Genomic DNA, 25464 nt, shown 5'->3' on the forward strand with positions numbered 1-25464 from the left:
TGACGATTTTATCTACTACTGGTATATTACAAAAGCTGTTACAAATGTAGTTATAAAAATTATTATTTTATTTAATATATTTTAATATTTGTTTTTTTTGTAAAATTGACTAAATGAAATAATATAAAAAACACATAATATAACAAAAAAATAAAATATTAATTTAAAAATATAAATATTATTACATATTGTATTTTTACAAAACACAAAAAGAAATGCTAATCTATATTATCCCCAGTAGTCGCGTGTTCACCGTTAGGTGCTGGGGGATTTGTTGGACGCTCGAGCGCCAGATAATCGGGTCAGTTGGGATCGATGCTTCTGATGTAGCGCTCGAGTGCCAACACCCAATCATCTATGTAGGGGCGCTGCACCTGTGGTGGTGAGGGCGAGGGAGTAGTCGAACGGGTCGCCTGCGATGATCCAACAATCGAGTGGTCGGCCTCAGAGCTGAGATCGAATACTCGGTCCCTCTTCCGACGATCAGCTGCTCGTCCGGGGCTGCGGAGCCTTGAGAGGACAATGGAAGCTCTTCATCGCTGCTTTGCTGTCTCTGGCGTTCCTCCATCATCCTCAAGAACATCTCCTGTGAATATATTAAATAATTAGATTAAAAAAACTAATATAAAATTAAAAAAATAAATTATGTATTTTCTTTTAATTGCTTAAAGCAACCTCCTTCGCTCTCGGGTCGCTCTACTGGTCGTCGTACTTTTTTTTTGTAAACCTTCTCGAACACCTCCATCTGAGTGACGGGGCGTCTGAGTTGTGTCTCCTGTTGAAAACTCAATTTAAAAAACGATTAGAAATATAAAAAAAATCAATGAAATTACTAATATGTGCTAAACTACTTACCATCTTCTGCTTGTGTACCCCAATGGATGACGACTCCCCGCGGTAGACGATCGCAGCTGCTTCCTGGTTGGCGGTCCGATTGATCTTATCCTTGATCGACTATTAGGAACTGACGCTAGATCTCCTCGGCCAGCAATAGTGGTCGGGCCACTGGTTCTGTGCGTCAGCAAACCGCTTCTGCAGGAACTTCCCCGCATACGACTTGATGAGTTTGACCATCGACTCGTCGTCGCAGTCCCACTAGTATGACATCTGAAAATTTGATAAAAAAAAATTACATAAATATTAATTTTAAAAATATAAACATTACTTAAAATTAAATAATATTATTATTACCTTCAATTTTTAGAACCAGAATAGTTGATACTCCTATGGGATCTAGGATATGTTGGCCTAGGGATGCGGATAATGCCCTTTGGCCACATTATTGATGGCCATATGAAAATTGTAGTCAGACTTGAAAATAATAATGAAATATTAAAATCAAATGAAATTAAAAAAAATTAAATCAATTAACTAAATTTCGGAGGCTAATAAAACGCCTCTGGGCCATTGGGGGAAGTAGTGGCGCTGGTGGTTGTGGTGGTGGTGCATCCCACGGCCTCACCGGGGCCTGTGTACTACTGGTCTCCGCCACAGCATTTGACCCCACTGCGGGAGAGTCTGTAGGTATCAGCGAGGGCTAGGAGACTCCCTCCGAGGATAGGGCGGCTAGAGGTGCATTCGCTGGCTAATCTCGGAGAGGATCACGACCACAGCCACTACCTCGTTCCAGGTGTGATAGAGCACCAATCGTCATTATTTATCATTAAAAAAATTATTAACATTAAAAACACATAATTGTATCTTATGATTGATAAAATTATATTTTTTTTAAATTCCTATTATTTGCATTAAACTTCAAAATTTATCCTAAAAATTGTATTAAGGCCCTAATTTTTTTCTTAAAATATTTATAAAAATATCATTAAATTCCATTATTTTCCTAAAATTGGCATTAATTATATAAGGTCCATTGATTAATTTCCTAAAAATTGCATTCAATTAGATAAAGGTCCAAATATTTTCTACTAATTGCATTAAGGTCCAAATTTCATCTGAAATTACATTAAAGTCCAAATTTCATCAGAAATTACATTAAGGTCCAATTTTTTCATCTAATACATAATTCTCCTAGAAATTGAATTGTAATCCATAAATTTCTAATAGTTTTAGGAAATTCCTATTTTCCTAAATTACATTAAGGTTCTCTAATTTTCTAACAATTTCATGTAGGTGCATAATTTTCCTAAAAATTGCATTATAGTCCATAATTTTCTAATAATTTTATTAAAATTCCTCTTAAGGTCTTTTTTTATAAACCTACTATTACGCTATATTTTCATTTTGTTTCTAAATTTAGAAAAATACATATATATTTAATATAATTACATATAAATTTCAAAAAATTGCAGAAAATTGCAGAAATTTACAGAAAAGTGTAGAAAATTCAAAAATTTACAACAATATACAAAAAATTAAAATAAATTCAGAAATTATGGAAAATTTCTGAATTTTTTTAAAATTACAGAAATTAAAAAAAATCAAAAATTATGAAAAATTTCTGAAATTTATTTGAAAAAACAGAAAAAAAAATTCAGAAATTGTGAAAAAATTTTGAATTTTTTTCAGAATTATAGAAATTCTCAAAAAAAATTCAGAAATTTCCAAGCATCATCATCATAATTTTCAAGCATCAATATCAGAAATTTCCAAGCATCATCATCATAATTTCAAACCTCAACTATAATTTAAAATAAAAAATAAACATAATCAATACATTTCAGAAAATTAACAACATAATTAAACATAATTTTAAAACAATGAAAAATACAATTTAACAAAATACACAATTAAACATAAGCCATATATTCACATTTCAGAAAATTTAAAAATAAAAAAAATAATATAAAAATTAGAAAATAAAATGGCACCTCCGAAATGTGGCAGAGGCGAAGAGAGGAGAGAAGCAGAGGCGGAGGTGGAGAGAGGATGAGGAGGAGTGAGGCGGAGAGAGAGAGAGAGAGGAGAGAGAATGAGTGGCTGATGGTGGTGGTGGGGCATGGGTGGGGCAGACGTGGGGGTAGCCTAAACGAGAGGGAAAAGGAGAGAAGAGCAAGTGAGAGGGAAGAGAAGGGGAAAAATCAGTCAAGTGTGGCTTAGATATATAATTTTTGGAATGACCATGTCGCTACAAAGAGAGTTATAATATTTGAAAAGCCATTACAAAAATAATTACAAAAATATAGCCGTTTAAAAAGTAGTTACAAAAGTCGTTATAAATTGTGGATACGATGTCGTTTTGTTCATTACCGTTACAAAGAGAACTCCAAAATAATTAATTATTTTTGTTGATATTGTTTTTAAAAATAAATTGCCATTTTCGATGATGTAATGTTGCGAAAACGTATCATCGTAGTGGAATAATATAATTGAATTAAATTAAAAAAAATTATTTGACATTGATACATATACGCCGAATGCAATAAATTTGTATATTCGAAGAAATTCACACAAAAAAAGGGTCTGTGAGCTGAAACAGGTTTGTAGTAACTTGCCAAAACTTGCTATACCATAGGACAAGGACGAATTGGTAGTCTACGCAGACGCCAATGACTATAGATAGGCAGTAGTTCTCATGAAAAAGACAACTACAGAGGAAGAGCATTGCAGATATACAGCAGGGTTGTTATCAGAACAACGAGTCCAAGTTTGGCACATCAACTAGAAGAAATTCTTTATGGTTTGGAAGGCTTTTAAGAAATGGTCTTTATTCTTTCTTGCTAAAGAATTTACTTTAAAGGTTAACAATAGTAATGTTAAGGCTTTCTTAAAAAATAAATTAGAATCAAAGATAAAGAAAGCTTGTATTATCAGATGGCAAGTTGAACGCCAATATCATTGTTATAATATTATCATTATAAAATCTCATGAAAATATTCTTGCACATTTCCTAAGGCATTTGAAGCAAACTCCATCATGCTGAGACTCAGGCACCTCCGGAAAAGCCTCGAGGAGCTTGACAAGAAGTTCGGGCAGCTAGCCGTGAATGCCCAAGTTGCCGAAAAGATGCAACAAGCTGAAATAGATACAGTCCAGGTCGCCATAAGGAGTTCCTTATTAGCATCCACCTCGCTATGGAACGATTTACGAGAAGGCATCACCTTAAGGGATGATTCACTAGTTCAGGGAGCATGACCGTAGACATACCTTTAGGGTACAGGGCTCTAGACCTGTAGCATCGAATTCAAGTACCGATTGCACAAGGCCATCACTAGACTCTGGTGAAACGGCAACAATTGAGTCACAGGAAGTGGAAACTCCTGAAAATTCAAGTCAACCTAGCACCTTTGGGCTTAAGGAGGGAGAGATTAGCCTTATGCCGATAACAGACACTTCTAAGGTAATACTAACAAACTAATATATTCTTATGCTTGACAGAACTAACAACGCATGTGAGAAAAATTAATTTTCCTCAAAGGATTAAATTCAGGCAAGACAATCATCGAAACATTCAAAAAATAAATAGGGTCTGGATGTTAGAGGGGTCTAAAGCAATGGATGTCAGAGAATGGTATGACTTTGGAGCTCTCGTTTCAATTCATACTATGTCACCAAATTTTTCAAAAATTTCAAAACTTTCAGAGTGGAATAGTGGGTGGTCTTTGATTCATGGCAAAATAAACCCCACCTAAAGAGAGGCGATATTTTGGAGATAAAATTTGTATAAGTTGCTCCAAAGACTGTAGGAAGAGGGTCTCATCTAGCATTTCATTTTATGAAGTTGCAGAGGCCAAACATGGTGGCTTTCAATAAAATCAAAGCTGCCTCAGGAGAAGTTGCCCTCGTATTAGCTATTAGTGAAAATGATATATCTACCAGAAGAGCTTGGGATTATGGGTCTGTCTCACTAAGACGGAGAAAGTCAAGTATCCATTCAAAATTTTCTCAAACAAAGTGAATGGATCGTTCCTGTTAAATTCCATGACGATAAAAAATACTGAGTTCGCAGAAAGCTTATTTGAGAAGAAGAGGATGTTAATATGGGAAATAAGCTACCAGCGATCGAAGCTACAAGGATGAAAACATGCAACATACTGCATGTTGGGCAACGACTAAACATATATATCCTTGCTGTGATAAACAAGACATGTCCCTGTTCGAAACAAAAATTCGGGTCACACAAAAGTAATCCGAACCAAATCAGGACAAGAGAAACAAAAGAATTTTTATAAAAAGAAGTAAAAATTCTATTATGTAAAAAAGTAAGAATAAGAATGTCGGTAAAAAAACAACAAAGACCAACTGTTAGCAAAGTAGGAAAACCAACTAGCAATCACATGGCCGACAAGCCATTATGACCAATAGTTGAAAAGGACGTGGTAATGATGAACGCAATGACGTAGTCCAAAAGAGACAAGATGATGATGAACCCAGTGGTGTCATCAAAAAAGAAGTTTGGAGTCCGGATTTGAAGTCCCCGGACGCTTATAAATAAGGAAGCAATGAAGCAGATGGAGGACATTAGAAAACTTCTCCAACTCTTCAAATCATAATATTTCGATTTCTGAGTCTTTATATTTTTAAATTTCTTAGTTTGTGGGGGCTTTCCCAACGAGTTAAATCCTCTATCATATGAGAGACAGTTGTCTCTTCCAATGGAGGATATAATATCTATGTAATATTTCATATATTTTTCCACTAAAATTAAAGCTTCAGTTCAACCCGTTTGTCCAAAATTCTATTAAGTTCCTATATTAGAGTGCCTTTTTCACCCTAAGGTAGGAAATGAAATGGGACCGTGTTGTTTGTTGCTGAAGGAGTCATGTGCCTGCGAACCATTTGTTGCAGTAGTATGGTTGGAGGAGGTCTGTAAAATCGAGAACTTGGAATGTTCGAAAAAAAAGGTACGAATTTGTGTGGGCTTAATTTATTTCAAAATCATGTGGGTCAAACTAAGAGCATGAAAATGGACTATAAAAACCTTGAACACCAAAAGGGCAAAATGGTCATAATCTGGTCAGAGGACATAAATCGCACACAATCTGATAGATACAGGGCATAAATTGCCACCCTGTTTATACAATCCTTGTTTTTCCACTATAGATACGGGACAATAATTGTATTTAAGTCTTTTGAAGAGCTTATAAGCTTAGCCAAACACCCTCTAAGTGGAAATGAAACAAATAAGAAATAGAATATCGAAGGAAAATCAATTGAATTTAAATAACATTCGCATAATTATTATACACAATAAACTAAAAGGTAATAGAATTATTGTTCCTTAGTTCTTTACATAATTGATAACTAGAAAATAATGGTTAGTAATGAAATAAAATTATTTTTATGATAAATTTGATATTTAATTGTTTTTAAAAATTATTTATGTATATTTTAGTGAATATGTTTACTTCAATTATATAGCAATAGTAATTTTCAAAATTACATATATATAAATTATTTATTTACATAATAAATAATTTATTGACTCGTTACATAGACAGATAGTATTTTTCTTCCAAAGTAAAGAAATAATTCAAACAATCAAATGGATTAATGCATTTGTGCGTCTACCATTATTTATTCAATATTTAGTGAAAGAATTTTTTTAATTAATAAAATAAATAAATATCAAAGTAATGTTATTTTTTCTTACCATGCATATATAATTATTTCTAAATAATAGATATAAAAAATACTCAAATTTGTAACAATTAAAACTAAATATTAAATTAATACAAGAAAAAAAATTCGTTCATTACACGATGGAAATAACTCATACCATATTGGGGGAAGGGAACGGCTAATCCATTGTCTAAGCGTTCGTGTGGTTCAAGTGAGGCAATAAGGAAGTAGAAGGGGGAGGGGAAGTGAAAGGGGGAGAATAATAGTTTTCCTTGAAGTTGTTTAGTATGATTGGAAGGGGAGTAAATATCAAATACTTTCGCTTGTTTGGTACGAGAAAAATCGATTAAAAAGAAAAGACTAACTTTTATAATTTTACTAAATTACACTTCTCTTCACTTTCTATCAGAAAATAAATAAATTATTATTATAATATAATTTTAGTATATCAAAAATTTAAATATCTTATTAATAAAAATATTTATCAAATAAGAATAAGTATATCGTTTATTAATAAAAATATTCATCGAAATGAGTATTTTTCATTTATTCTAAACTATTTAGTTTAAATAAATAAAAATTACTAACAAAATTATTTACCCAATTGTTGACTTTGATGCAGTAGTTTTTTAGCGATTTTATTTTTTTTTTGAAAATTATGTACGGTATTATCAGCAAGAACTAGAAGAGAATTAGAGAGAAATTATATATATATGAGTAATAGAGTAAATAAAAATAAAAAGAACTATACATTTTTGTTCTTTTGACCTTATAGTTCCACTTGGAGGGAAATAAAATTGGATTCCGAAGGAATTTTATATACATCGAGTTTTACTTCACCTTCATTTATTCCTCATAACCAAACACAAGATTATCTCTTATACATTCAATTTTTTTTTTCAGTTCTCTTATTCCTCAATTTTTCACGCCAGCCAAACACTTTCTAAGAAAATAATTATGAAGTCTCAATTTTACCAATTAAACTAGATTTACGCACAAAAACATATTTGAAAGTAGGGTGGTAATTGAGTTTTATGCGGTCCAATGAGTGTTGATAACACTAGAGATGCGGTCGCTGTGTTCACACCTCTTTCTGGTTTGCGTGGTGTTGCAGTCTGGCTGCGTGTCTCTACGCCTCAGCACAGACTTATATAATTTTTCAAAGTTGAAATACATTTTCTGTGATGCCGCTGAATACTTCCAATCATATCATCACGTGTCATTTTGGAGACGTATCTATCAGGTCGTGGGCTTCAATGTGGTGTCTGTAGTCAACTTGATTCCTTTTTTTTTTTTTTTTTAATATTAATTGTTGTGGCGCGTGATTTTTATATGTATATAATGAATAATTTTTATAATTTTAAATAATTATTATAAATAAAAGTGAAATATAAAAAATTAATATATTATATTTTAAAAAAATAAAATTAATTATTAATTTTTGTAAAATTTAAAAGTTAAATAAGTTAGTTATTTATTACTTGAAGGGTATTTTTGGCTTCATAAATATAGTAAATTGTTTCATTTACCATCATTTGTGAATATGGGAAATCTTTTCTTTTTATACCAGTTGTTGAGGCAAGCCGTCCCTACTTGTATATAATAAGTAATTATTTATACTTTAAAATATATTATAAATAATAATAAAATATATAAACCAGCACATCATATTTTTTTAAGAAAATAATAAATTATTTAGCAATATTATTGACCCCCAAAAAAATTTGCTATCGTTGTTTTACAAACTGATGTTTGTGAGTAAAAACTTTATATTAGTATAGATATATAGATTAAAAGAAGAATTTGAATAAAGGTGGTTGAAAATATATAAGGATATTTTTGGTAATTTAAAAAGTTAGTATTGGTGTAAGTGAGTAAAAATGGGATTCTTTTTATATAGTATAGATAGATATAGATTAGTATAGATAAAGTATTAAAAGGCAGCGAGATTTAATTTAGTTGTCGTAATTAAAACTTGTGCTGATAGGATATGGTTCGAACCTCCCCGTTTATGAATATTAATATATTTTAATTGTAAATATTGATTAATGTAAATTGATAGAACTACATTTTTAATGTTTTAGTATATTTTTTTGAATTATTCCTAACACTATAATATTACGACTTGTTTTAAATTATATCCACATCTCTTGAAATTTGACATAATTATAAATACTTTTTATTGTTTGAAAAACTATAAATACCCTCTCATTTTAATGTTCGTCTAATGATAATCTTCCAGTTTTTATGATGAACTTATCAAAATGACCTTTTCGATTATAAATTACAATTATATATATTAGAATTTTTAAAGGACTTTTATTTAAATAATAAGCCCTATGAATTATTTTCTTTACTCACTTTTAAATCTTTTTAATATTTTTTTTTAAAACTTTTCTTTAAATAGAAATCAACAAGAATAAAATAATCATTGTCATTTCACCATCAAGGGATTGCGTGATTATTTTTTATTTGAAAAAAAATATTAAATTTTTGTAAATATTTTATAATTATATTGAATCTCATTAAATGCAATTAAATCAACGAGTGTGGAAGATAACGGAGTTTAATATTATGATGTTCAAAGAGTGGGTTTGTCAGCTTAATGGAACAAGATGGGTTTGAAGAAATGGGCTGAACAGTGGGTTGATTCGGTGGATAAGGCGAGATTGACGACTTTGGTTCTTTAGGAGAAGTGGGCTCAGTCTGTATCCAGATGGGCTGATGATGTGAGAAAAAGGGCTCAAGCTGTGCAGTAGTCTCAAGAAGAGGATTGGCCTGATTTTGTGTGGAAAGAATTTTAGTAGAGTCTGGATATTGGGAGCACCCACCCGAGCCGTTGAGAAGAAAGTTGCAAATACCCCAACACAGCCTTCCCCGACCCATCCTCACCCCCTTACCATGATCCCACGTGCTCCTTCTCACCCGTTTCTATTGTAGCCCCATAGACCACCCCCTCTTCCGACCCCACCACCGTCGCTCTACCACGACATGATCCCCGCTCAAAGATTACAAGAGTTATTGGGGCATCCCCTCAGAAAATGTAAACCCTATCCCCCGCCCCCCCCTTACGGAATAATTTTCACATACAAGTTCTCTTTTGGGATTATCTTTCATATTTTGATTTAATAATTTTGGAGGTCTATTTTACCACCTTCGGGGCGTTAATACATGCTTTTTTGTAGGGATTTCATGTGGAAGGCATTTTTCTCATAAAAAATCAGTCTTCCACACAAGTACAGAGACCCTTCTTTGGGCAGGTACTTAAGTCCTTTTTTGGGGACTTCTAAGCTCTGCCCATGCAGGCACCTAAGCCCTCTTTTGTGGAGGCATCTAAGCCCTGCTTTCAACGGACACCTTATTATTTCTCCGACGAGGTTCCTAAATCTTGCTCCAAGAAGGGCCATTTTCTCAAATAAGCCCTCCTCTGAGGAGGCACAATATTTTTGCTCCGTGGATGACCTATTCGTTGAAAGCAACGCAAAAAGCGAATGGATCGGCATGGGAACACACAAGCAGAAGCGGTAGTATAAAATTATATAAATTAAAATGAAACACAATAAAACCATAATTTTAAGGGGTGTACTCTTGTAGTTCTCAGGCGTTCGATGTAGTTAATATTAACACTAATAAAATTAAATGGGGCTAATGATTGAATAAAAAATGAGAGGTACATAAATTATAACTCAAGAATATCGAACCTCCTTAATTTAATCATAAATCATAAATCACGCAAGGCTTTAATGTAGAAGCCCTCTAAAGTTGCATCCACACCACACCAGAATTTTGGGATCTCTCAATCCTCTTTGCTAGAAGAAAATTAGGGATAAAGAACACACCAAGTAGTGAGTTTGAGAGGGGACGGCCGAATTGGAGAATTAGGGAGAGGAATTTTTTTTTTTGTTGTTTGTTATGTATTCATTAGTCATTCCAAATAACTAATATACATATTGATCAGGATCGAAATAGGTGATATGAATACGCGACACATCCACTTCTTTGTCCCGATCTTAAGGAACTCCTGTGGATCAGAAAACACGTCAAGCTAGTCGAGTCGGGCCCCGACGAAGATACTCCGACGCTCAAGTTAGATTTCGGATCGAAAATATGTAATAAAGAGAAGCTAGATTGGTTATGAAAATATCAATTACCTAATCGGTTTGATTTCCATGTATTTATATAGTCTGAACTTTCTATATGAGGTTGCCACGTGTCAAGATCATAGGCCTTGTGGGCCTTCAATCAGGCAGTTTACCGCAGATCACGCGCCTGGATCGCGCTTACGGCCCAAGATCCGCGATCCAGCCTATTAATCACGCCACTGGATTTCTCCTTTTGCCTTGTGTAGAATTAAGTTTGACCTTTGTGGCGCAAGATGTCACTTTTACCCCTTACTAAGGGCATATCGGTCTTTTCGTAATTTTGCCCTCAACACATATATATACCTTTTATGGATGTATTAGAATGTGTCTTGGTTCATTCTATCATCCATAAGGTAATAAAATCTTTTATTTCAAATAAAGGATGACTAAAATGGCACTTTTCCAAAAGTGAAATTGTTAGTCAACGATTTCCTTTCCTAACATTTTCCAATAACTTAACTAAAGGGTGCTTGGGCTGATTTTAATAAATAAAATACAAGGCCCAATAATTTTAATTAAATCTAATTTAATTAAAGCACACCTAATTAAGCCCATCATATATTTAATTGAATTAAATATATGAGCCCAATGAGCTTTTATTACTTAATAAGTCCAACTTATTAAATAATAAGGGCAAGTCCAACATAAATTTATCTTATTAATTTATTCTTGGGGCTCCTCCATCTAGTGGATCCCTCTCATTTTTAAGTAATCCAATTACTTATAGAACTAATTCCCAATTAATTCCTCGTCCCTTCTTGATGATTTACTCTTTAGGTTCACCCTTCAACTAGACTTAGGCTAGTGCCAAACACTATTATTAATTAAGTTCAATTTAATTAATAATTCTCGATCAACCATTGGTCAAGAAAGCCCATCACGATGGGTGGCCATCTAGGAACTGTCAATTGCACTAGAGACTAGGCGAATATTCATGTGAACTTTTAGGCTCTCGAGTCCATACGGGTACGGTCCTTCCGTCTACCATCTCTCGGCCTTAGTGTATGGTATGGAATTAGGTGTCAGCTCTCCTCCTGAACTAGGCATCTATGCTTAATACTTGAGATCGCGCTACACCAAAATTACTCGACATAGGAACCTCTTTTTCCTATTCAACCAATGACTGTGGCCACAGGTTTATAGAGCATAAATGCATCTCTAAGTGCATAGGAGATACCTCTGTCATGTTTTGACAGGGGACAGATCCTCTTCTTATAACTTACCGTCCTCACTACATGCTTTGACTGCACTGGCCAAGGCTTATGATGACCATGTCTAGGACATGATCTCCTCTTGCACAAATCCAAAATATATACATCGCATGCACATGATTACCGTGATTCCTCAAGTTTGAGGACTACTCCCGTATTATAGATCGAACCATACCGACCAAGCCTCCAAGGCTTCCATATGATAATTCCCGCTAGTTAGTTCAGTCGGTTCGACACCCAGCTAATCGACCCATTAAGATCGCATAGATGTCCGACGTCTGTCGTCGATGAAATACGGCACTCATCAAATGAATGTGACTCTTAATGCAAGTCTCTATAGGACACTTGATGCCATTCTTGAGGTATTCGACTTGGAACATTTCAAACTCAACCCTAGACAGTTGGTTTTATGACCACTATCTAATGTGCAGTCCAATTGTTGCACGGTTGTTAAGGTGGTCTGTGGGTTTTGTTGTAATGTTTGAAAGAAATGCAAACATATGTGTAATGAGCATAACAAATGAGATGCCAAATTCGAATACCTACAATATTCACTGGGACAACATTGCTTAGATAAATATTTCTTGAATGGTTCGCAAAATCGTCAATCTAATTGGTTTTAGTTCACCTATTCCAACATTCGTAATATATACATGTCTTTATTATTTAGCATTCTCTTGTAGAAAAGTTTTACACCGAAGTAGACATAAAAAGCACCCCTTAAGCCCTCCTCCATGTTAGCGCCTTCATAAAAAGCCCCTGCTCCATACAGGCACGATGTGAGCTCTCTTTTTATTCTAAGCATGGTTATAGTACTAACATTCTTTCCAAGAATTCGAAAAAAGAGGAAAAAAAGAGTTCATTGTTCGAATCCCACCTCTGAAGACTTCTACTCTAAATAAGTGTCGAAATCTCCACTTATTAGAGTGAGGGAGGGGGGTTGTTGATGTGCATAAAAATAAGTTAGCTTAAATAGGCCCAAGCAATCCTAAAAGAAGAAACCAACCAGAGGCCCATAACGCTCTAAGGAGGGGACCTAGCAAGCAGCCTTTGTAGGTGCCCTCAAGAAAATAGATTGGCAAAGGGAAGAGACTGGATGCCGGACCATAATCGAAATCCAACAAAACATTCAGCCTAAAACAACCACATACGTCGCAGCCCACGTTCCAACATGGCGTTTCACCAACCCATATGTTAGCAACACCTTGGACCACATCATCCCTAGGACGACCCCCCTGGCAGCTAGGACTCCTTGCAAACGAGGGAGGTGCCCCCAAAGCCCTAGATTTCGTGGCAGCTTGGACTCCCTATGGGTTAGGAGTCCTTACTGATGAAGGGTCCCCCAACTAGGAGATAAGGATTCAAAAGCGCGCCTAAACAGAAGATAAGAATAAACTATGGCTTATTTAAATGGCCTTCATCCACTTTTCCCGCAAATGGAGAAAATGTGCATAGCCCTATCGGAAGAGGGCACCCCTCTATAAATAACGGTTTACTCTTCTACATTGAGGGCATTTCATAAGACCTTCTTGACACCTCTCTTTCTCTGGACGTTCCTCTCACGTCTCTCATACTTTTATTACTGTCTAAATCATTTTTTTCACTCTTTAAATATTCTGTAAGCACTCTACAAGCACATTATCACATGTTATTGCATTTTTCACCAACTTTCTTCACCATATCTTGATTTTAATTATATTTATTTACTTTTTGGCTTTATTTAATCTCAAATTCAATACTAACTTGAGCGTCGAAAAGCTAACGCATTTTTTGCAAGTCCTCCCTCAGGATTTACATTCACTTCGAACCCAAATTTTGAGCATCATTGGGCCCGTGCAATTTTTTTGACGCATGACAAACAAATGTAAAATTGTTAGGTTCCAATCTTAAAGTACAAGTGCAATTTAGCCCCGTGATATGAGAATTGAGAAAAAAAAAATCATGTAAAAAGTAAAATAACAAATTACTCTCTTAATATCAATAGAGGGTAATTTGCTTTATTTTCCAAAACACATGAGGTAATTTGCCAATTATTATTTCACAAGAGTATTTACACATTTCACATATTATACGAATAAATTGCATTTACCCCCTTTCTTAAAGGTCCACACAACTATTCATGATGTATTGCCATCACCTTATCACTTGTGTTATCACAAATTTAAAATGTTTTTTCTCATTCAATATAACTTGCGGTAGTTAAATTGTTCGTTCATTTTAACAGACCTACGAAGAATCCATAGGGGCGGCCGGCTACCAATGCCACCCTTACGAGTTTGTAACCACATGAGTTGACTTGTTGAATAACACATGATGACATCATCTGTTGAGTATCCACCGACTCGCAGCATATGTGGGTACAAACTTACATTAGTGGCATCGGATTTTCCCAATACGGCCTTGAACGACAACTATGACACAGGGGCCTGGAGATAACAAGATACAAAAAGATGAACGAGTAGTTGTGCACTTAAGCACTGCCAGTAAGAGGACTGTGATTGATACTGATTGCTGCTGCACAAATATATAATAGGTTATTTCAAAAAGCGCCTGCTGATTTATATAAAGCCGTTCTTCATAGGCAATTTCAAAAAGTTCCTGCTGAAGACATTGAAAATCAGCAGGAATGGAGTGTATAGCTAGTCATCTGTACATGGAAACAAACACGAGCTTTCGAAGGCTACTCAGCTACTACCCGGAATTATGCCGGTGTACAAGGAAAAGGATGGAGTTCTGGACAAAAAACTTAAGATTCATCTGCCTGAGTAAGGTGTCTTTTTATTGAGTACTTTCTCGCAAGGACTGACCTCAACAGGCTGATATTCTCCTTCGCTTGTAGCATTTGAGAAGTCCTTCACTGTTGTCTTCAGCTTGCTTGTCGTTGGAGACTCCCACGGGGCATTCGATTGAGATCTTGGTCTGGAATGGTAAACAGTTGGAAAGTGTCGGTTGATCCATCTATACACGAGATTACAACCAAAATTTCAGTAAGAAACTGGATGAGTGATGAAAAGGGACAGTGGAACAAAGTGGTTTAAGCAATATCAAAAGTACCACAAGTTCCAATTGAGCCGGGCAACTGCCAATGTTGTCCAAACCAGTTGCCATGCTGAGAGAAAAAAGAATAATCAGGACTAAAGCCTTCATCTTCCATTGCGATTTCAGGAATGTGATAGAACCAAAGATATGAAACAAGAAGCTATGAGCAAATTGTAGTTGAGAAAAATTTTGTGGCATGAAACAAAGTAGAAAGACAAGAAAGTTTATTTGTTTGGTGCTAAGTCGTCCGAATACAAACACCATGTTTTCTGTCCTCTCTGCATTCTTGATCTGTGAAATTGATAGTGGTGTTAAAACTATTGAAACCCATTTTAACTATTGGACGCTTTTTTTCCTTTTTCAAACTAGAAATCTCAAAATAACAGAAAACTATAGTGATAATGTGCTCAAAAGGAATGCAACTGAGTCTTTGATCTGCAAATATCAGATTCTAACTGAGAAGAGCATCAAAAGAAACGATGACATGCAAGCAGTCAAATCACCGGAGTGTCATCTTTTCTGACAATTACACTAGGAATTTGGATGCTAACAATGGGATGGAAGGAGGAGAGAATCAGCATCCTTTTATTATTTTCCTCCATACAATCTTGAAATGCAGTTCAACTCACCTTAAATTATTTACATTTGTTTTGCTCTAGGTAGAAAATAATTTAGGGACATGCCAACAAAGCAAACACTTTCTCGTCCATACAAATCTTCATTGCAAGTAGTTTTACGTTGCATCCATATTACATTTAGAAGAGTTCTCTTCATGCACTGAATGTAAATACCCCACCCACCACCCTGTCATTGTGTGCATGCATGCAGATGCTACTTTTGTATCTATTAGTCACTGGAGTAGTTTCCTCATTCCCTAACTGCAATGTGTTTTGTTTTCTCCCGCTTATTATTTCTCAGCTATCTACAACTAAATTCCCTTAAACTACTTCTGCCAAAAATCAAATAATTTTCCCGATCCCAATCACAAAAACAAAGATTTAACATCAGTAAGATGAAGGTGAAGGCCTTGATTCCGTTTCAGGTATGCACCTACTAATTTACTTACCAAAGTGGAGCCAAACTTCTAAGCCCTCCTCACCACCCTCCCCTCCCCCAAACACAAAAAGATAAAGAAAAGAAAAAAATATGAACTATGTGAAGCAAAGTTTTATGGACCACAAATTCTAATACTGTAACATAAAGGTAAAGCATATGGCATTACCATGTAGATCCTTGCTCCATAATGTCGGCCTCCTCTACTTGATCCCCTTGAAACACTTCAGACACTGTACTGTTTCCATCTAACTCAGTGATGACATTTTTGTTCTCATGGTCGCAACTATTTGCCTGTGTTCCTGCAGAAAGATGCATGCGAGTTAGTTTGAAGGTAGGATTTATTCTAATTTTCCAGAAATGAATATGCAGTCTTCAAATAAAAGTAGTTTCCACATTCAATAGTACCTGTAGATATGCTTGATGTTGAGGAAAGATTGTTCATTAAGACCTTCTGGCAAATTACTGTGCCCTGGAAGTCTAGAAAGGTATAGTCCAGAAAGTTTAATCTCTCTGATTCAGTCATCACAGAGAATCCAAATGAAGTAGTCCATGTGTTCAGTACACTAGGAACTGCTGGCAAAACAAGCCTCTCTACTCCTAATTCCAAGAGTTTCTGCAAACCAAATTGGTATAGATTAACACAGGATTAAAACTGGGGCAAGTTCAATGTGACAACAAAAAACCATCACGACTCTGCAAATTATCAATCTCTTTGGCTTAGAAATAGTCTTGGACCAATATCATCTTAGATAGTTGTCGACTTGCAGTTAAGTGTAACCTATTCAAGCTTTCCATTAACACAGAAGGTATATTTTGAAGTCGAACATTGTTAGACGTGACCCCTTATAGCAAGTAATTGACTGGCCAGTCTGGCGTTGGACTCTGGAGATGAGAATTTAAGATCAGCAAACCCAGTCCAATCAAGGCCTTTGCATCTACAAATTTACCATATGAGCAGAAAAGCTGTTGTAAATCACAAACAAGAAAGTCTTCATCACATAATAATAGTATAATTAGCCACAGGATTATGCTGACTTCTAAATGCCCTTGAACGAACATCTCCAGACAAAAAATCTGATTAGAAATATCATGTTAAAAATTTAGCTGATGAGTGTTCGGGTCACAGATAGTAGTAACTGGTTACTACATCCTCAAGAGCAAATGAAAGTAAGATGAGACACAGTAGAAGATTCAGTGGGGGGAAATGACCAAAAGATTTGTCACTAGTGAAAATTTTCCTGTATATGATGATATATTCATCCGCTCAAAACTTCAAAAGACAAAGTTCTGTTCCAGTAGGTATCAACTGTAATGATTAGCAAGACACTCTTATGCAGGGTGTTTGCATGTCTCAGGATAAGAAGTTTGAAAATAAGATGGAAAAAGAAGCAAAAGTAAAGGTTATGAATGGTAACAGGTGTAGTGCACCTTCTCAAGTTCATTCATTAAAATACGACACATCCCAAGCCGACGATATTGAAACCGTGTTGCAACCAGAGGGACTTCTGCCACTCTTTTGCCATATATCCTGGAGTAAGCATGATAGGATTTTAAGTTACTCCAATAAAAAGAATGAAACAGGTTCAAACTAAGAACGTGGATGCACAAGATACCTCACAGTAGCTGCTGAAATCAATTCATCATTCTTCTCCAATAGTACTGTATAGAACCCTTGAAAGTTTAAACGATTTAGCTCTGACCTGCAAATCCAGATATTATTTCAACTTCTGGGTCAATAGTATGTAGTGAATATAATGTGTAAATAACCAAAATAAGTATCCAAGCAAGTAAATAGATGAAGGGGAATAATCATTGAAGTTTGTGTAAATTACATTGATCCTTAGGTCTAATCACACAAAAAACCCTTGCCCTTGGGATTGTAATTGTAATTTACATCGACACCTCCTACGGGAAAAATACTTGCACAAACACACCCGGAGGTACATTTCATCGACACCCTTTTAGGAGGTGTACTTGTAATTTACAACCCCTGAGGTGAGGTACATTACACTGATACCCGCATAGGGAGTGTACTAGTAATTTTACAAAGAGCAGAAGGTTTTTGTGTAGACTGAAATTCAGGGGGGTCTCAATGTAATTTAACCTTGAAACTTTTTGACACCATGAACTTGAATATTAAAACTTTGGGTCCAGTCCAGCTGTATGTAGTGCATCAATAAGAGAATTGTTCATCTTTGAGTATGATCATGTCAAATTGATGAAAAGTGGAAAGGCTTCAAAAGGTGTTAAGGAATAGGCAGTGAATCATAATTAGCCAACAATGACGACTTTTATGTGAATGAATGACAGGATCTATGACATCTATATAGAAGATGCATAATTAGAAAAACAAGGGGAAAGGTGAACTGAAGGCTTATTAAGGGGTCAGTTCATCCATACCCACCTCCTTAAAGTCATAACAATCTCCTCACCATAATTGCAGTTGCCGAAAGGAGGTATATGCATATGACTACAAGAGGCTCATTTATCAATTCGGATGGATAATGCCAACGCTCTAGGTGGTAGTTCTAGGTACAACATCCCTACTGTATGCTTAAACAAAAAGCAGAAAACACCAGGATACACAAAAAGAGAGGAGAAACTATATTCCATATCTTACACGGCAATAGACAATGCAGAGGCTCTAAAAAGATGCACGCATAAACAATAGAGAGATGAGATTGGCAAGGGCATGAAATCTCACCATCTACTAAAAATAACATCTTCAACCAGATCCCTTCTGGTGCTAGGCTCTTTGACAGGTTCGAAACATTCATGCATCACACTAAGAGCAACATTAAGCTTGCTGTAACTCTCCATTGCAGGCTCATCATCAGATGCATCCTGGTCAACAGAATCAGATTTTATGTATTTCACCAAAGTCCAAGTCAAACCCTCAGTCCCCACAGGAAATGGTTTTCCCAGAATCTTGTGCAGACCAGAAAATATCTACAAAAACAACAGATCATATTAAAATAATAACTCCTTTTCCCAAAAAAAAAATAAATATTAAAATCATAACTCGAGTAGTATCACAATATGGCAAAGAACAAGTAATTCACAACCAGAAACTGTATGAATTCAATGCCATTATACAAATATTCTATGCCTGAGAAGCCCTGATGATAAAGACATTTGTTGTTATTAATGCTGCTTAAGTTTATGTCATTTTGCTTCAGCACTAAAATGGTGGGGGCTCAAATGATATATGTAATATCAGAAACAAACTAGATGTTATAGTCATCCTTTACTTATGCCCTCATAATTCAGAGTGCTGTATAAATGGAAAACACGTTAAGTACCTGTCTACATGTGTCATCGCAGAACCAATATCCTTCAGGATAGCAATCTGGAGTTTTAATTCCCTTCTTTCTGAGGCACTCAGCATGATCTACATGAAGTTATATACAAATTAGAGCATGATATAGGATTGCAACTATCTTTAGCTTATGTTAACGATCCAGATATATTATGCCAAAATCATATAGGTAACTTACATTGGTGCTCACACTGACCACAAATAAGAACAAAAGAGCCAGTGACCAGTCCATTTTTTTTATCAAATCCATTCTGGCCACAAATTTGACAACAGCACAATGGGCAGAACCAATCACCATCAGGAACCTCCTGTGGAGCAGTAACATAATTATAAAACAAAATATAGTTCAAATTAGTACTTCGGAAACCCAAAAAAATGTCCGATGAAATAGCCTACACTTATTCTCAGACAAAAAATGACCAATATGATAATCAATAAAGGAAATACCTTTAAACCAAGGCAGTGAGTATGAAATGAGGATGGACACTGATCACACAGAACTAGCTCACCTCCATAGTGACAGACAGAACATATATAGTCATTTTTCCTATTGCGCCGGCTTCCCTTAATTTCACGTGATTCTGACCTTGAACATCTGTTGGTCTTTTGCTGTTTCAGTTGCAGCTGGCACTCCAGCAAAGATCTGCCATCCTCCACGAAAATATTAGCTGAAGGGCTGCGATTGGTGCTACCAGCATGTGCTTCAAAGTTACTAAGACTAAAGATTACTCCGCAACAACTACATTTTATTCCCTCACGAGCTATTCGGCCTTCTGCCATTGGATGACCATTTTTTCTACCACGATAATGAACTTTTGCTCTTGGCAAAATCACATTGTTGTCAATCAACCAAGACAAGACCGTTCGAGGAGCTTGCTGCGAGGAAGAAGCAACCATTTCCCGAGCTCTTTTACTTGATCGCCGCACAGGGGTTGAAGAATCAGCATACATAGCTCCTTTCACTTTCATTGATACACAGGGTTTCCTCCCCCTCTTTGGCAATGATGAAACTTCAGTACGATGTGATTTATTAAGCTTCCTCCTCTTCCTTGAAATTCTGCGTTTACAAACTTCACCTTCAATTGATTGAACAAGACTCTTTGACATGTCAGATGACTCCTTTGGTAGATTCTCAGATTTGTCATTCACTAAAGCAGAAATTCCTGGGGATTCCAGTGCAAGAAATGGAAGTTGTGATTTCTCGATGGACAAAGGGTCACCAAAATCCTTGATCATAGTTACATTTCCCATTCTTCCTAAGGTAGTAGAGAGATTAGTGGAAGTGAGTGCACCAGCTTCTATAGACCATCTGCAGGCTGAAAGAAGAGAGTAAAACACTTTTCCACTTGGGGAGCTATACCGCATTTCCCTCTTTTCTCCTCTTGGGAAGTAATAAAAAGACCACCCAATAAAAGATAAGTGTTTCTTCGCTTTAAGGGCTCTCCATTTCACCTCTGTACTTAAGCCACGATGGAAGTGTTTATCCTCTAGGCTGAGTAAGTAATAATCCCTCACTGCTTCAGGGCAATATTCAGGTTCAATAACAGGCTCATCAGTAATGTACAACTCGGGCAACTCAGTGGAAGATTGAGACATTCCACCAAATGGAGTTGAGAGCATTTCTCCAGGTGAACAGACAGGAATTTGGCTCATGAGCATTTGAGAACCAGGCCCCAACTCCTGATGTACATGGTCAAACTTCAGACAAACCTGACAAAGTGAATAAAACAATTCTCCCTCAGGGGAAAGATAACGTATTCTATGGTTCCCCTTGTCCTTTGCGAATTCAATTTTCCAGTCCAAATGCAATAGATGCTTCCTAGCATTCAACGTTACTGTACTTGGAGGCCTCTTATTCAACCTAAACATCTTATTAATCTCATCAATAGCATCAGGGCAAAACTCAGCTCCAGGAATTAATTCAGGTACAGCTGGCTGCCACTCAAGTTTCTTTCTCTGTGTTGAAATCCTGCGCTCCATGTTTGGCAATTTAAAGCTCGTACCAGGAGCTTCATCATAAATATTGGAACCAATTCCAGAATCTTCATCTCGATTATGAGATAAAAGTGGCAACGGAAGATTAGAAACGGATAGAGCTCGCTCATCGGTGAGCATGGTTGAAATAGGAACCCGGTCATTATTTTCTTGAACCTGATGATGGCTTTTATCATTTAGATCAGTCGGAAGAATTCCTTCACCATCCAACTGGGAAGTAGCTTCAAAGGGTACAACTTCCAGAGAATTATGAAAAAGTCCTTCAGTTTTCACAACATCATCAAAAGCTGTTTCAGAAAATTCCAGCAATGGTTGTCCAAGTTCTGCTGAGTCCCATGAAGAATTCAATTCTGTGAAGAGCTGCTTAACAGTTATCCTAAGATTATCAAATAACACCTGCAACAATAATTCTCTCCAAATATACCTTCCAGAAGAAGTCCACTCCTTCAGTTTTTCAAAGCCATTCTTCATCCTCACTTCATACCAAATTTGCTTCACAGAGACAGGCAAAGGCCAGTCTTGCTCAACTTCCTCAATCAGTTCAAGAAACAACCAGTTTCCACGAGGTTTCCATTCCTCAGTAACCTCATCCCAATCTTTACTTGGTCGCAGCTTGTCAATCCGGGCTTCCATTTCATCACCCATGTCCGGAAAGAAAATCCTCCGTTGTTCGCATCCATCTTCATGATCAAATATTACACCTTCCCACCAGGCATCCTCATAAAACAAGTCGACGCATTGTCCATAGTGTAGACACCATGGCCCCAGAACACAGGAAGGTGGCGAAGGCCTTATCAGGCCCCGGTAATTATTGGACACCTCAATTTCACCACTGCCATACCCATCAATTACAGGACTGACCTCCACATGTTCAGTCAGATTACAAGAGCCTTCGTCATTGAGAAGGTGATCATACTGAACTACACGAGCCAAATCTTCACAACCAATTACTCTACCAGCGTGCCATGAACCAAGAAACCCATCTTCAACACTTCTCACCTGATACAGATTCAATGCAAGCAAAATTTTCATAGACCCCATAGCTAGAAACAAATAAATGAACGATCAAATATAGCAGGGGATCATCGACAAAATTGCTGTAACGTGGGTTCCATAGCTCATTTATCTCACAGAATCCGAGGGGGTGTAACACTTATATATAAAATTCACACAAGGAGAAAAAATCCACAAAAAATCCATACCCAAATAAGCTTTGCATGCCCGCAAAAACCAAATTAAGAAAATATCTCATTGATTTAGTTTAACGCCCCCGTTTGATTGCTTCAATCTACCTCATCCCAATTGACCTTATCATGGAAAATCAAACAAAACCCACATGCAAACACAAAAGAGAAAGAGAAATAGACAGAGTCAGAGACAGATACTGAGAGAGAATATAATGCAGTAAAATCAACGAAGAAAAAACTTCACCATAACGTTACACACCAATCAATGTAGAAAAACAAAACTTCACGAAGAAAGGGAGAAAATAAAAACCCAGAAGATCAAAAACCTCCTCACTAACCCCAAAAATAAAACCATAAAAATTTTGAACAAGAGATGATTTTTACACATAACCCACTTACACATGATTTTTTAACAATGAAGGTGAAAATTACCTCAACTTTTTCATGAAGCAGCAGCTTTCTCCGGGTCCTCTCGGCCGCCATTGCAGATTATCTTTGCGTTCTGAGTACTCGTCTAATTGCATTGGGGTTTTGTAATACTTGGTGCCGCCTTACGATAATAATAATGCGGCTCTCTTTACAATTTTCCTTTTCAGTTCCTCTCCCTCTCTCTCTCTCTCTCTCATTCATTCATTAATTAAGAAATTATTTCTCATAAAGTACGTCTCTCACTGGCAATTTAGTGTGTGTTGTGCGTGTAACATAAACCATATCGATGCATCTATATATATACATAAATAATCAATTTAGATAATACATAGAATTGATTTGAATATATAGAAATACGTATTTCTGTTGCATACGTATATGTATATCTGCAAAAACACATAAATACACCTACAAATTTTGTAATAATAAAAAATAAATACTCAAATACATATAATTATATTTTTGAAAACTGTCATCAATTTTTCAGATTAAATTTAAATACACAGAAAAAAATATAATTAAGGGGTTTACGTAAATAATTTAAGCTGATTAAGAAACATTTTTAATTAAATTAAATAATATAATTATTATGCGACAAAATATTGTAGAAGCATAAAGAAGACATTCTTCTACAAGAAAACCAACTGCCCTGCACGTATTTCTAGGGCAGGGAACTAGCTCTGCGGACTGTTTGGCCAATCCAACATTCCAGAGTTGGGCTTAACAAATTTTATAATAACAACAGCTGCGTGATAGAGCTGTAGGGATGATTAAAAAAGCTGACGGATGGCGAATGCCAAACGCGTACTTTATTAGTGCTTCTTAGTACTTTTTATTTATTTTTTATTATAATTTTAGTAAAATATTAAAACATGTTAAGGGTCATGTGTTTATGCTTTTTCCGCGTTTTTGGGAATATTAAAACATGTTGATTGTTAATATTGAAAAGGAATAGTTACGCCATTCTCTTGAGATTTGATATAATTATACATAATTTTTTTTTAATTTAAAGAATTATACATAGCACTACTGAGTTTTACTTTAATCTAATAAATAAGTATTTTTGTTAGTCAAAGTTCATTAAATGTATTGATATTAAAAAAAATAAATAAAAATTAATATTTTTCTTCGATTGACTTATTAATAAATTATTATAGGTCAAATAATTTTTTTTCAATTAAACTACCCTTATTATGGTGAATATATACCTGTTCACATGTATTAACGCTTGAAAACATATAAGGATAATTTGGTTATAAAAATATTTATTTGATCTTAAATAAATCTGTAATAAGTCAATAGTAGATAAATATAGATTTTTTATCCAATTTTTTTATAAATATCAGCAAATTCAATGAGGTTTGACTAACGGAGAAACTTATTTGTTAGGCGGAAGTAAATCTCAAGGGTGCTAGACGTAATCTGTTAAATTATAGGGGGTTTACATATAATTACACCAAATCTTAGGAGAGGAAAATGTAATTTTTTCTATTAAAAGTATATATTAATATTAAAATAGGATAAACTACAACAGACTTTTCTGAAGTTTGCTATAATTATAAATACTCTCGTTTTTTGAAAAATTATAAATTCTCCCGAAAATTACAAATGCCCCAGATAATGGGCTATCATAATGGAGTTTTGTTATAATATTTGTAATTTTAAAAAATATTTATAATTTTTTAAATAATAAAATGATATTCGTAATTATAACAATTTCTTTAAAAAATACCCTATTAAATATTGTTTATAGAGTTGCTTTCTTGGGAATATTCTAATATTGCACAAGTGACGTTTAACTATTAAAAATTGCACAATTCCCTTTTTTTCGTTTTTTTTAAATTTTGACTTTCAGAATCCTTTTTATTATTATTATTATGTCTGATATTCGATTCGAGTTTGACCTTCTTTTTTAGAATTTCTAGGCAAAATTTCTTCTTTAAAATTCATTCAAGGATCAAAATGTCCATATTTTCAACCTTCACAGAAGAAAAAAAGAAAACGAAAACATTACTAGAAAGTTTTGAGTTAATTATATTTTCATATCTATATGTGAGCATTTATTCGATTTTGATCCCTCAAGTTTCGAGTAATTGATTTTGATCCTTCATTTTTCTTTTTTCTTTTTTTTTTGGTTTTTTGGGAAAGTTATTTGGTTGTTAAAGTTAACGGTGGCCCCATGTGAACACACATAACGGCAATTTGAGAAGTAAAATGGATCCTTTGTCCCACGTGACAGGTGGTTAGTCTTTTTGGATTAATTTTCCTTAGAATTGGTGCGTTTTGATCGAAGAAAAAAGAAATAAAAAACAGTAAGCCTAACATTTCAGTTTAATTTGTGTCCATTTATGTTTCAGTTGGAAATATTTAATTGCAACAAATAAAATATAATATGCAATCTATAATCTCAACCAATAGCTAGGTTCTAATTTTGGCCATATTTGATGGAAAAAAATCATCATAATGTTTGGATTCGTTTTCTCAATGTTTTGTTGTGTTTTGTGGAGATAAAGAAAGAAAAATAAAGATAAATAAGTGTGTGTTAGAAATAATATGTATGTTTGGAT

At 35.1% G+C, this 25464-nt stretch overlaps 1 protein-coding gene and 1 long non-coding RNA gene across 2 annotated transcripts; both read right to left on the reverse strand.

Moving 5' to 3' along the window:
• Positions 1–226: 226 nt before the first annotated feature.
• LOC105163947 (uncharacterized) lies at positions 227–2015 on the reverse strand. The gene is made up of 4 exons (XR_847969.3): positions 1192–2015; positions 856–1107; positions 676–775; positions 227–586 (listed from the first exon to the last, which is right to left on the reverse strand). It is a non-coding gene; the product is annotated as an uncharacterized LOC105163947 (long non-coding RNA).
• A 12384-nt stretch (positions 2016–14399) lies between these two features.
• LOC105163946 (PHD finger transcription factor) lies at positions 14400–23189 on the reverse strand. The gene is made up of 11 exons (XM_011082485.3): positions 22901–23189; positions 19734–22280; positions 19465–19594; positions 19270–19358; positions 18672–18916; positions 17581–17667; positions 17396–17495; positions 16373–16580; positions 16134–16266; positions 14927–14981; positions 14400–14830 (listed from the first exon to the last, which is right to left on the reverse strand). The coding sequence occupies exons 1-11, from the start codon at positions 22949–22951 to the stop codon at positions 14681–14683; spliced, it is 3795 nt and encodes a 1264-aa protein (XP_011080787.1). The 5' UTR covers positions 22952–23189; the 3' UTR covers positions 14400–14680.
• Between the last annotated feature and the right edge of the window lie 2275 nt (positions 23190–25464).

Source organism: Sesamum indicum, linkage group LG6 (genome assembly GCF_026168435.1).
Source record: "Sesamum indicum cultivar Baizhima isolate 11 linkage group LG6, ASM2616843v1, whole genome shotgun sequence".
In the NCBI taxonomy this organism is placed as follows: domain Eukaryota; kingdom Viridiplantae; phylum Streptophyta; class Magnoliopsida; order Lamiales; family Pedaliaceae; genus Sesamum; species Sesamum indicum.